Source organism: Ambystoma mexicanum, chromosome 7p (assembly GCF_040938575.1).
Source record: "Ambystoma mexicanum isolate Mex_15411 chromosome 7p, UKY_AmexF1_1, whole genome shotgun sequence".
Lineage (NCBI taxonomy): Eukaryota > Metazoa > Chordata > Amphibia > Caudata > Ambystomatidae > Ambystoma > Ambystoma mexicanum.
The window spans coordinates 862,215,923-862,229,098 of record NC_090939.1 but is presented as its reverse complement, the minus strand read 5'-3'; the positions used below and the strand labels follow the sequence as shown (position 1 = coordinate 862,229,098).

At 57.0% G+C, this 13,176-nt stretch overlaps 1 protein-coding gene across 2 annotated transcripts in view; it reads right to left on the bottom strand.

Moving 5' to 3' along the window:
• LOC138526383 (homocysteine S-methyltransferase-like) overlaps positions 1-13,176 on the bottom strand; it is a 421,515-nt gene that overhangs the window by 200,074 nt on the left and 208,265 nt on the right. For both annotated transcript variants that reach the window (XM_069637059.1, XM_069637057.1), the window contains exon 5: positions 1,212-1,373. In XM_069637059.1, coding sequence (XP_069493160.1) covers positions 1,212-1,373 — 162 coding nt within the window. The remainder of the gene's footprint in view (positions 1-1,211; positions 1,374-13,176) is intronic.

The following is a 13,176-nucleotide window of genomic DNA, read 5'->3' as shown; positions in this document are numbered from 1 at the left end:
CCTCAGAAACAAAGGCTCAAACTAATCGTCTTGAGCAAAGTGGTCAGGTCTACAGGCAATAAAGTAAAGAGGCAAGAGACGCCATATGCTTACGGGGTTGGTGTGTAATATCACCATGATGTAAAGAAATCTCCAGTCCTGAAGAAGGCCCAGAAAAATATTTGACGACGTTAGGAATAACGTCTTAAAATCTTCAAGGGCAGAAATATATGTCGACCATCTAAAAGCCATATTAAAGTGCTTTTTCCCTGAGGATATTATCATCAAAAAACATCAGTTTGTTTGCTATTATTATTTCTCTTGACTGTTTTTTGTGTCAACTACTAGAAAAGAATACCGTTGAAAAAGGGAGTAAAATCTCTATGTCCCTTTTTAGGTTCATGTCTATAAATGACAGAAGTTACCAATATGACAAAGGACCATGGCATTGAATTACCCAAATGACAAAAAGGCAAAGGTTAACGAAAGAACTGGGTGGAGGGATATGTTTAGGACAAGAGAAGATGAAGGAATAAGAAATTAAAAGTAAGTGAAGTTAGAAGAGAAGATGGGAGGAGCGTAGGTGAAGGGACAGGGTAAGAGGACAAGGAGAATGGCAGGGGAAAATGTGAAGGGAAGGCATGGGGCTAAAAAAGAAAATACAATGGGTGATCTTGGGAGTTGGGGAGGGAGGGAAAAACAGGCTCAACAATTGTTTATTAAACAAAGGAAATTAGGACCAACAGTACTTTTATTACAAATTTGCCTTAAAAGAGGTCTACAAACTGGTCATATGAAATTTGTTATAAAATCAGCAAAAGAACACAGTTGTCATGAAACCATAAAAGAACAGCAATAAAGCATCTAGGCTAGAGCAGGTTACACGCTATCCATTTCCGTGACAAAATCTCTTTCACAACTTTGGCATGCAACATACAAGAAGCACATCAATGTGTACTCTGACACACAATGGAACCTTGCACACAACAGCAAACAGCAATTTGAACATGTGTCCAGTCCTACGTACCCAAAACTCTGGCACCCATGCATCCACTCCATAATTCATAACAATCTGTTAAGGTACTGTGAGGCATTACCAGGTGGATACAATCTTGCAAGGACATACCAATGGCAGCTACTAAAGAATGGGACACATTTAAGAACTTGCTAGAATGGAGGAAAAACATATTTAAGTCACAAAAATATTGTAAATCTCTAAACAATGCACTTACCTTGCATGAATATGAGACCCATGCTTTAGTATTCGGAAACTCCCTCAGAAGAGCCACAAGAGCCTCTGCCTCCTTCTGACTTGGGATTGTCTCCAGGGCAAACAAATCAACACCTGCAGATGCCAGGCACTGCAACTGCGGTCTATGCCATGCCATAAACTCCTGAGAAGAAAAGAAAAACATTCATTGAATGGGCGGGAGCGGGAGGAAGTATGCATGTAAAGTGAAGGATGTGTGCCTACCAGACTTTTAAAAGGCTAAAAGGCAGGCATGAGGGGACATACACAGCGTTGATCTTTTTTTTAAGGTTGGTTGGAACAATAGTAGGTTGATTCAGCAGATATTGCTCAATTAAAAGTATGAGTAATTCAATTCATCAAAGTTCACCATGTCCACTAATACCTTACAAGTCACCCCTCGCTGGCTTCGTTGGGTACTCTTTTCAGTAATACATGCTATTTGTTGGTTTTCTTGTCTGAAGGGCTTCTAGGCCAAAAACTGTCCACAATTGAAATAAGCAATGTGGACATCACTGAAGTACTGCAATTTTTTCATCCCGAGATGGTAGGCACATTGAGTACCTTGTATCTCTTCATGTGTGCGAATGTAGGTTGGTATGACATATTGGGGCCGATTCATGGAACCAACGTGCGCCGAAAATCTAGGCGCAAGCACGCGCAAGCATGCGCAAGCGGAAAAAAACAGGCGCACGCGCACGCGTGCGATTCATGGAAGTCCCTGCGCGTGTTCACCGCGGGATGTGCGCCAAACCCGTGCATGGCGCACAAGTCACTGCAACATCGCGAAAGGCGTGCGCGACGGTGCGCGACGCGCACAGTGAAAGCGCACAACCTCAGCGCACACAGCAGAAAGTGGGCGGGACATGGGGCGTAACGCGCGGAATGGGGAACAACACGCGAAAATAAGGGCGTAACTGGGGATGCACTGCACGGAAGCAGAGGTAACGCCCACACGCACACGAACCACACGTATTCATGGAATGGAATAGGGCAAACCCACGCACAGCCAAAGCCGCGCACAAGCTGAAACACGTCCGCCACACGAAGGCAGGCGGTAGAGTCCCAGCGCATCAAAAAAGTGGCGCCGCGGGAAGTAAAATACGCGATTGAGCGGGGTACGTGTATTCCGGGTGTGCGCGGGAAGTGACACACGCGATTGAGCGAGGTACGTGTATTCCGGGGGTGCGCGGGAAGTTACACACGCGAATGAGCGGGGTACGTGTATTCCGGGGGTGCGCGGGAAGTGACACACGCGATTGAGCGGGGTACGTGTATTCCGGGTGTGCGCGGGAAGTGACACACGCGATTGAGCGGGGTACGTGTATTCCGGGGGTGCGCGGGAAGTTACACACGCGAATGAGCGGGGTACGTGTATTCCGGGGGTGCGCGGGAAGTGACACACGCGATTGAGCGGGGTACGTGTATTCCGGGTGTGTGCGGGAAGTGACACACGCGATTGAGCGGGGTACGTGTATTCCGGTGGTGCGCGGGAAGTTACACACGCGAATGAGCGGGGTACGTGTATTACGGGGGTGCGCGGGAAGTTCCACACGCGATTTGGCCGGGTACGTGGATTCCAGGGGTGCGCGGGAAGTTCCACACGCGATTTGGCCGGGTACGTGGATTCCAGGGGTGCGCGGGAAGTTCCACACGCGATTTGGCCGTGTACGTGGATTCCAGGGGTGCGCGGGAAGTTCCACACGCGATTTGGCCGGGTACGTGGATTTCAGGGGTGCGCGGGAAGTTCCACACGCGATTGAGCGGGGTACGTGTATTTCGGGGGTGCGCGGGAAGTTCCACACGCGATTTGGCCGGGTACGTGGATTCCAGGGGTGCGCGGGAAGTTCCACACGCGATTTGGCCGGGTACGTGGATTTCAGGGGTGCGCGGGAAGTTCCACACGCGATTGAGCGGGGTACGTGTATTTCGGGGGTGCGCGGGAAGTTCCACACGCGATTTGGCCGGTTACGTGGATTCCAGGGGTGCGCGGGAAGTTCCACACGCGATTTGGCCGGGTACGTGGATTTCAGGGGTGCGCGGGAAGTTCCACACGCGAGTTGGCCGGGTACGTGGATTTCAGGGGTGCGCGGGAAGTTCCACACGCGATTGAGCGGGGTACGTGTATTTCGGGGGTGCGCGGGAAGTGACACACGCGATTTGGCCGGGCACGTGGATTCCAGGGGTGCGCGGGAAGTTCCACACGCGATTTGGCCGGGTACGTGGATTTCAGGGGTGCGCGGGAAGTTCCACACGCGATTGAGCGGGGTACGTGTATTTCGGGGGTGCGCGGGAAGTGACACACGCGATTTGGCCGGGCACGTGGATTCCAGCGGTGCGCGGGAAGTTCCACACGCGATTTGGCCGGGTACGTGGATTTCAGGGGTGCGCGGGAAGTTCCACACGCGAGTTGGCCGGGTACGTGGATTTCAGGGGTGCGCGGGAAGTTCCACACGCGATTGAGCGGGGTACGTGTATTTCGGGGGTGCGCGGGAAGTGACACACGCGATTTGGCCGGGCACGTGGATTCCAGGGGTGCGCGGGAAGTTCCACACGCGATTTGGCCGGGTACGTGGATTTCAGGGGTGCGCGGGAAGTTCCACACGCGATTGAGCGGGGTACGTGTATTCCGGGGGTGCGCGGGGAGCAGCGCACGTGTGGGTCCTCCCAGGTGTACCCTCTACACCCTCCACGGCCCCTGCAGGTGGCTCACACCACAGGGGCCTACCCAGCACATGTCCTGCAGGCACCCCATCCACCATGGCCATGCCCACCAGCCAACCCACATATCAACTAGCACTACTGCCCACCAACGCATGTCCCCCTGCACCCCCAGCCTCCAGGGGCACCCTCCACCAGGCCCCCACACATGTCTCCTATCACCCCCACCCCCCAGCAGTGCAGGGGCACCCTCCAGCAGGCCCCCACACATGTCCCCCTGCACCCTCACCCCCCAGCATCCAGGGGCACCCTCCAACAGGCCCCCACTCATGTCCCCCTGCACCCCCACCCCCTAGCATCCAGGGGCACCCTCCACCAGGCCCCCACTCATGTCTCCCACCACCCCACCCCCCAGCATCCAGGGGCACCCTCCACCAGGCCCCCACTCATGTCACCCATCACCCCCACCCCCCAGCTGTGCAGGGCACCCTCCACCAGGCCCCCACTCATGTCCCCCTGCACCCCCACCCCCTAGCATCCAGGGGCACCCTCCACCAGGCCCCCACTCATGTCTCCCACCACCCCCACCCCCTAGCATCCAGGGGCACCCTCCACCTGGCACCCACACATGTCTCCCACCACCCCCACCCCCCAGCCACCAGGGGCAGCCTCCACCAGGCCCCCACCCATGTCTCCCACCACCCCCACCCCCCAGCCACCAGGGGCAGCCTCCACCAGGCCCCCACCCATGTCCGACTCATGTCTCCCAGCACCCCCACCCCCCAGCCACCAGGGGCAGCCTCAACCAGGCCCCCACCCATGTCTCCCACCACCCCCACCCCCCAGCCACCAGGGGCAGCCTCAACCAGGCCCCCACCCATGTCCAACTCATGTCTCCCAGCACCCCCACCCCCCCAGCCACCAGGGGCACCCTCCACCAGGCCCCCACTCATGTCTCCCACCACCCCCACCCCCCAGCATCCAGGGGCACCCTCCACCAGGCCCCCACTCATGTCCCCCTGCACCCCCACCCCCTAGCATCCAGGGGCACCCTCCACCTGGCACCCACACATGTCTCCCACCACCCCCACCCCCCAGCAGTGCAGGGGCACCCTCCACCAGGCCCCCACACATGTCCCCCTGCACCCTCACCCCCCAGCATCCAGGGGCACCCTCCACCAGGCCCCCACTCATGTCCCCCTGCACCCCCACCCCCTAGCATCCAGGGGCACCCTCCACCAGGCCCCCACTCATGTCTCCCACCACCCCCACCCCCCAGCATCCAGGGGCACCCTCCACCAGGCCCCCACACATGTCTCCTATCACCCCCACCCCCCAGCAGTGCAGGGGCACCCTCCAGCAGGCCCCCACACATGTCCCCCTGCACCCTCACCCCCCAGCATCCAGGGGCACCCTCCACCAGGCCCCCACTCATGTCCCCCTGCACCCCCACCCCCTAGCATCCAGGGGCACCCTCCACCAGGCCCCCACTCATGTCTCCCACCACCCCCACCCCCCAGCATCCAGGGGCACCCTCCACCAGGCCCCCACTCATGTCACCCATCACCCCCACCCCCCAGCTGTGCAGGGCACCCTCCACCAGGCCCCCACTCATGTCCCCCTGCACCCCCACCCCCTAGCATCCAGGGGCACCCTCCACCAGGCCCCCACTCATGTCTCCCACCACCCCCACCCCCCAGCATCCAGGGGCACCCTCCACCAGGCCCCCACTCATGTCCCCCTGCACCCCCACCCCCTAGCATCCAGGGGCACCCTCCACCTGGCACCCACACATGTCTCCCACCACCCCCACCCCCCAGCAGTGCAGGGGCACCCTCCACCAGGCCCCCACACATGTCCCCCTGCACCCTCACCCCCCAGCATCCAGGGGCACCCTCCACCAGGCCCCCACTCATGTCCCCCTGCACCCCCACCCCCTAGCATCCAGGGGCACTCTCCACCAGGCCCCCACACATGTCCCCCTGCACCCTCACCCCCCAGCATCCAGGGGCACCCTCCACCAGGCCCCCACTCATGTCCCCCTGCACCCCCACCCCCTAGCATCCAGGGGCACCCTCCACCAGGCCCCCACTCATGTCTCCCACCACCCCCACCCCCCAGCATCCAGGGGCAGCCTCCACCAGGCCCCCACTCATGTCCCCCTGCACCCCCCCCCTAGCATCCAGGGGCACCCTCCACCTGGCACCCACACGTCTCCCACCACCCCCACCCCCCAGCAGTGCAGGGGCACCCTCCACCAGGCCCCCACACATGTCCCCCTGCACCCTCACCCCCCAGCAGTGCAGGGGCACCCTCCACCAGGCCCCCACACATGTCTCCCACCACCCCCACCCCCCAGCATCCAGGGGCACCCTCCACCAGGCCCCCACTCATGTCCCCCTGCACCCTCACCCCCCAGCATCCAGGGGCACCCTCCACCAGGCCCCCACTCATGTCTCCCACCACCCCCACCCCCCAGCCACCAGGGGCAGCCTCCAGCAGGCCCCCACCCATGTCCAACTCATGTTCCCCACCCAACATGTCATCACAGTCCAGATCCCTGGTCTCTATGGTCAGCCCCCAAATGCAAAACACCCACCCGAGTATTGCATCCACCCACTCATATTCTGCAATTACATCACAGAACACCAATTGCAAGTTCCAAAACAAACACATGTCCCTCACATACACCCAATGGGTGTCAGTGATTCTCAAAACACATAACATGAAATGCATGAAAACAATGAGACACCACACATTGAAGTGCAACAAATAAATAATGTATTAAAGGAAAGATGAATAGAAACAAAAATGAAGAAACAGAAATGTGAATGGACAAAAATGAAAAGAAGCATGTCCGTTCAAAATAAAAAAAAAATTAAAGAATATAGAAATCCAAAGTAATGTAGTACAAAGTCAATGTCCACCAAACAAAATCCAATGTGAAAAAAAAATTATAAGCCATTGATCCATGGATAATGTTAAAAAAGAAAGTATGTACAAGTCCACAACTATGTACAATGCAAGAAGCCAGGGTCCATCATCCCAACAAAATAAAGGAAACCTAACTAACTACACTAACTAATAAAAAAAACTATATACAAAAATGTGGCCAATGTCCAAAAGGTCCAAATGAAATAAAAACAAAAATGAAACTTAACACTACCTACATAACTAAGTACAAGGGCAGCGGGCTAGTTCCACGGCTCACTTCTGGATGTGCCGGGCCAGGGCATCATCGAACTCCTCCTCAATGTCCCGGAGGCGGTCCTCCTCCATGGCCCCGAGGGTCCGCAGGGCCGTCGACGTGTCCACCTCCAAAGCCCTGCGGATTGCCTCAAAGCACTCGACCCGCCTCAGGGCCCTCTGCATGGAGTTCTCCGCCCTGACCATTGAGAGCCGTGCCTCTTCCGCCCGCTGCCGCTCCGCATCTATGGCGTGGCCCAACCGCTGCCACACGGAAGACACTTTTTGTCCTGGGTCCTCCTGCCCTCCGGCCGATGCCTGCCCCTCCGATGTCGAAGGCCCCGAGCCTTCATGGCTCCCACCATGGTGCTGCTGCTGCTGTGCCTCTGCCCCTGCACTGCCTCCTGCTGCCTGCACATCCTCCGCCGGCTGGGGTGCAGTCGTTGACGTGGCCACCCCTGCTGGACGTCCGACTCCCGACTGCGGCAGGGATGCCTCCTCCACCAGCCTGGCCGCACCGTCAGAGGCAGCTCCACAGGGCACCCAGGTGACTGATGGGTGGGAAGATGGCACAGAGGACGACTGGCGCGTAGGGGGTCCAGCTGAGGAGGGGGTCGTGGCAAGCCCCATCAGACGGAGGAATCCGGCCTGGGTGACCTGTCCCAGCAGGCTGACGTGGTCAACGAGCCATTCGAGATGATGTGCAGTCTCTTCATGAAAAGACTGCAGGTCACCTCGCATGGCCCGTTGACGCAACGCCACTCCAGCCAGGACAGGCTCAACCCGGGCCTGGATAGCCACGTCCGCAGGCAGAGGAAGGCCAGTTGACGTCAGCTCATCCCCTGCCTGAAAACTGGTCTGGACATGGGCATCCCTGCTGGTGCAAGATGATGCAGGGACAGGATCAGGGACAGGATTGCACACAGGCACCTCCGCGGCGGCCTGTGCTGCCTCCTGTCCCTGGTCCTGCACTGCGCCACTAGCACCAGTGGGATCCCCACCCCCAGACCCCGTCTCCGGTGCTTGCACGGCCTCCTCCTCCACCAAACCCCCCACCAACCTGGATGACTCTGTGCCATCTTCCCCCGTTGGGCCCTGTGGGGTCCCAGCTGCCCCTTCTGCTGCCGAGGAGTCCAACTGCAACCTCCGCCTCTTGGACCTCCCCCCGGCAGCTGCGGCCTGGGACGCGGCACCGGACTCCTCACTCCCCGACGAGATGACAACCTGGGAGGGGAGCCGGGCCTTGCGTCTCCGGCTGGCGGTGGGATCCCCGCCGCTGTGCTCCACAGCACCTTCTCCGCCCTCTTCATCAGTTGACGCTGCAGACAGGGAGAAACAAAACACAGGCATCAGGGCACTGTACAATGGACACATACACACATGACAGTTGTACATGAGTGGCATTGGCAAACCTCTGACATGTCATCACAATCCCCAACACACATGTCATTACAACTTGCACACACGAGCCATACCACAGCCATGTTGCAACTGCCAACACCATCCATACACATACAACAGCATCAGCAGCCAAAGGTGAGCCAGACATCACATGCAACACAGGAAGTGCACCACACATGTACACACCAACCACCACACTTGCATGCATGTGTACACCTCTGCTAAGTGTCGCAGTGTTCAGACGGGCATCCATGTCACATCTGCCAATCAGGCTTCCACATACCGCTGTCACATGCATCCATGTTGCATCACTGTTGCACCCTTGTCAAATACACACACATGCACATGTACACAGCGCTGATACAATCAGCTGAAAACAACATACATGCGTGACATCACGGACATGTCTACTCACATACACATTCATACAAACTTGTGTGCCCACACAACTGCATTTGGCATGCAAGCCCACACACACAGGCACCATCCATGTCTCACACATTACAGCCCTCGCATGTGTCAGCCCCACGGCCCTGTACACCCGCACCCATACTCGACCCCATACAAACAGATGTGCAACCTGCACACTACTGAACAATCACCACACGCACTGCTCACAATCAGGATGCATGTACACTCACCGCTCGACTCCAGACGGGTCTGCCTCTCAAGGACCTGGACGTGGAGCGCTGGGGATATGTGTTCCAGGACCCTCATCTGTTCTTCCGACAAGTGGCCCCGGCGCCCCTTGGCATCCGCTGCCTTCAAGAGGCGCCGGGCCTTGGTCAGGGTCCTGGACCTGAAGTCCTCCCAGCGCTTCTTGACATGTTGGAAGTCGCGGACTGCCACCCCCTCCGCGTTGATGGCAGTCACGATGTCAGTCCAGATCCGAGTCCGTCCTTCCTTGTCGGCGCGGCAACTTCCGAAGAGGGCATCATACTGCCCCAGGACTTGCTCCACCAGGACACCAACTTCGGTGGCACTGAAGCTGGTGCCCCTCTGCCTCTCTGGCCGGGGGTTGTCAGTGGTCACAGATGGAGTTTGCTCCGACATGACAACCCCAGAGGCAGGAGTGGGTGGGCAACTGGGTCCTGGGGCTGGGCTGTGGAGCGATGGAATCCCAGTCGGGAGTCTTTGGTTCCAGCAGGGGTGGTCACACCAACAGCACCCCTGGCTGATGTGCAGGCAGCAAATGGCAGGGCACGTGGGCAGCAGGCAGTCAGGCAGCAGCAGATGGCAGGTGGGAGCGTGCTCGGGGCTCTGGGGGGCAGTAGTTCGGCCTTCTGGGCAGGAGCGTGTGCTTACGCGTGGCCAGCTTGATACGGAGTGATTTGGCACGTGAAAAATCTGCACGTCAGCGTGTAATTCGAGGAAAGGCCCTTAGCGCGTAAGCGCGTCTGCACGCATACGCATTTTCATTGGACCAAAGGCCCTCAGCGTGTGAGCGCGTCTGTGACGTGACGTGCGAGGGAGTATCCCTCATTGCACGTGATGACAGTACACACGTGGATCCCAACCAATCGCGTGTGAAAGTTCACGGGACCCCGGAACACACGTACCCAGGCCAATGGCGTGTGGAACTACCCGCGCACCCCGGAACACACGTACCCAGGCCAATGGCGTGTGGAACTACCCGCGCACCCCGAAACACACGTACCCAGGCCAATCGCGTGTGGAACTACCCGCGCACCCCGAAACACACGTACCCCGGCCAATCGCGTGTGGAACTACCCGCGCACCCCGAAACACACGTACCCAGGCCAATCGCGTGTACGCTCGCTCCCCTCCGATCACACGCGATGACACCCGAATACGGGAAACCAACGAGTCCGCCCACACGAGGCGTCCCGCGCCCGCGCACAGCATAAAAGTGCGCGCAAACAACAAACGCGTATATACAGCGACATGAATGCCCCATTTGTTGCTGCAGTGATTGTGGGACACCGCAGGAGGAGGAGAATAGCCAGGGCACGCATTTTTGCACCACGGACAGGCCTTTTTGGGATGCCTGACGACCAGGTCTACGGCAGGTATAGGTTTCCACCCCATATCATCCTAGACCTGGTCAGGGAGTGGGAAGATGACCTCACATCCCCCACCCTTTGCTCCCAAGCATTGAGCCCCTTGGAGAAGCTGCTCAATGTCTTGCATTTCTTGGCCACTGGGTCGTTTCAGCGGACCACTGCCATAGTGGGGGGGGTCTCACAGGCCACGCAGTCACGCTGCCTACACCAGGTACTGGCAATCATGACAGCGCGCCCCTCAGTCCGCAGGCACATATACATGCCCAGAACACCCGCAGAAAGGCAGGCCGTTGTCCTGGATTTTTTCAGGGTGGCACACTTCCCCAAAGTGCTTGGTGCCATAGATTGCACCCATGTGGCCCTACGTCCACCTAGGGCCACTGAGCACATCTACCGAAACCGCAAGCACTGGCATTCCATCAATGTACAGGTGGTATGCGATGCAAAGGGAATCATCACCTCTGTGTATGCAAACTACCCTGGCTCCACCCATGACAGTTTCATATACAGAATGTCCGCCCTGAGCCGGGCCCTGGAAGCTGGGCAGCATGGCGACACATGGCTCCTAGGTGAGTACAAATGCCCTTGCACATGCATGCAAGTCACACACAGACAAATATACCAACCCTAATAATCTGAACAATTATCACCTCCCCAGGGGACAGTGCCTACCCTCTGAGCAACCACATGATGACGCCAATCCGGAACCCCACCACACCACCCCAGGTAAGATACAACGCTGCCCATATTGCAACCAGGGGCATAGTGGAGCGCACATTCGGAGTGCTCAAGTCACGTTTCCGCTCCCTTGACCGCTCTGGTGGGCAACTACTCTATGCACCAGCAGTTGTGTGCAGGATCATTGTGGCAGCATGTGTCCTGCACAATGTTGCAACACGGCAGGGCGTCCCGGTGGACATGGTGGTGCCCCCACATCCCCAACCACAGGCACAGGCGCTGCCCATGGGAGGGGACAGGGCACGTGGCGAGGTAGCCCGGACCCAGCTTGTGGCCACATTTTTCACCTAAACTCCCACCCCTGCAGAGTGCACACAGGCCTGGCACATACCAGGTGACAATCGATGATGACAAAGTGACAGTCAACTGTCACAACCCTACCACCCTGAGATAGTTGCCATGGAAGTGCCACATCGTCTGCATCCCTAGCTACTTAAACACAAGCTATCCTGTGCAACCAAAATGCACACATGACATGTGACATGACATGAGCCATACACAAGTATTACAAGGCACAATGAGGCGGGGGGGGGGGAACAAGGGAACACAGAACGGTACTACTAGGCCAGGTGTCATTGTGATTGTGCAAGTGCAGGGGTAGGGGGAAGGGAAAAGTGCAAGGGTGGGGGGGAGTCCAGTACAGGGGAAGTAGGCCAAAAAATTATACATAGGTCGCCTGGTGGCAACTGCTAAGGTAAGTGCAGACGAGTGCTGGGAAGGGAGGGCTGTAGGGATAGAGAGACAGTACTGCAGTGCAGGGGTTGCCAGGGTGGCAGTGCAAGTGGACAGTGGCTGGGCCAGGGACCGAGGTTGGTGAGAGTGGCCCAGTTGCAGCTCCTGTGCAGTTCCAGTGAACAATTCTGCAAGGGAGAGGCAGAGAGTAAGCAGAAGCAAAGAGGAAGGTCTTGAGGTGCTTCCAGAACTGGAGATGGTTCCCCTCAAGTTCAAGTCAGGAAGTCTGTTCGAGGGGGAGGGCCCTGCTGCGGAGAGAAACCTACCCCCAGCTAGTTGCTCTGAGAAGCGGATGACCTGGACATGCAAGGTGTGCATCACACACACCTGCAAAACAGGCCATGGCCATCACTGTCATGTCAGTCAAACCCTCCCAAACATCAACATGACATGGCAAGCAATACCCATACACCGACCCAGTAACGATAAGGTACACATTTCCATGTCCTAAATGTACAGTGGCATCGGACAATGATGCCTGACCCGGAATCCGATGAAATGACAGACCAACAAAATGTCCCACCAAAAATAAGTCGATTCCAAATGCATTACAACAGTCGTAGACGTAACATCACAATGAATGCCTGGCTATATGCACATGATGCATTGCAAAATGAACACTGCAGCTCATGTGTGCAATGTCCTACTCCTGCATCACACTGCTCAGCGCACAGCACAGTGAACAGCCATTGCGTGTGATGCACACCCTGAGCATCACATCTAAGTGACAGACTACATCAAAAATCAAATTAGGCATGTACTCGAACCATAATCGGTCACAGAACATGTGCTGGCGGGACACAGTGGGCACCAGAAGGCAAACAGTGTACACGTGGATATGCAAGGGTGGGAGTACATGGAGTGCATCCGAGTGCAAGTGTGTGGTTCTGCAAGGACATGCACTCCACATATGCATGTGCACTCAAGTGACCATCAGTGTTCCCTACACATCACATGTGAACATCCACCATGTGTACACCCCAGCATGTCAAACCACTACTATCCCCTCGCACCTGAAAGGAAAACACAACACATGAACAGGCATTGATCAGCAGAACACAACATGTACATAGGACAACAACATTACAATGTCAGAGTTCCCATCACACTGCAGGGCAACGCAACTATCAACAACAACCCCCCCCCCTCGCAAATGACCACGACCCACTGAACAACTGCACCTGGGTCATGGAGCCTCCAACCCTC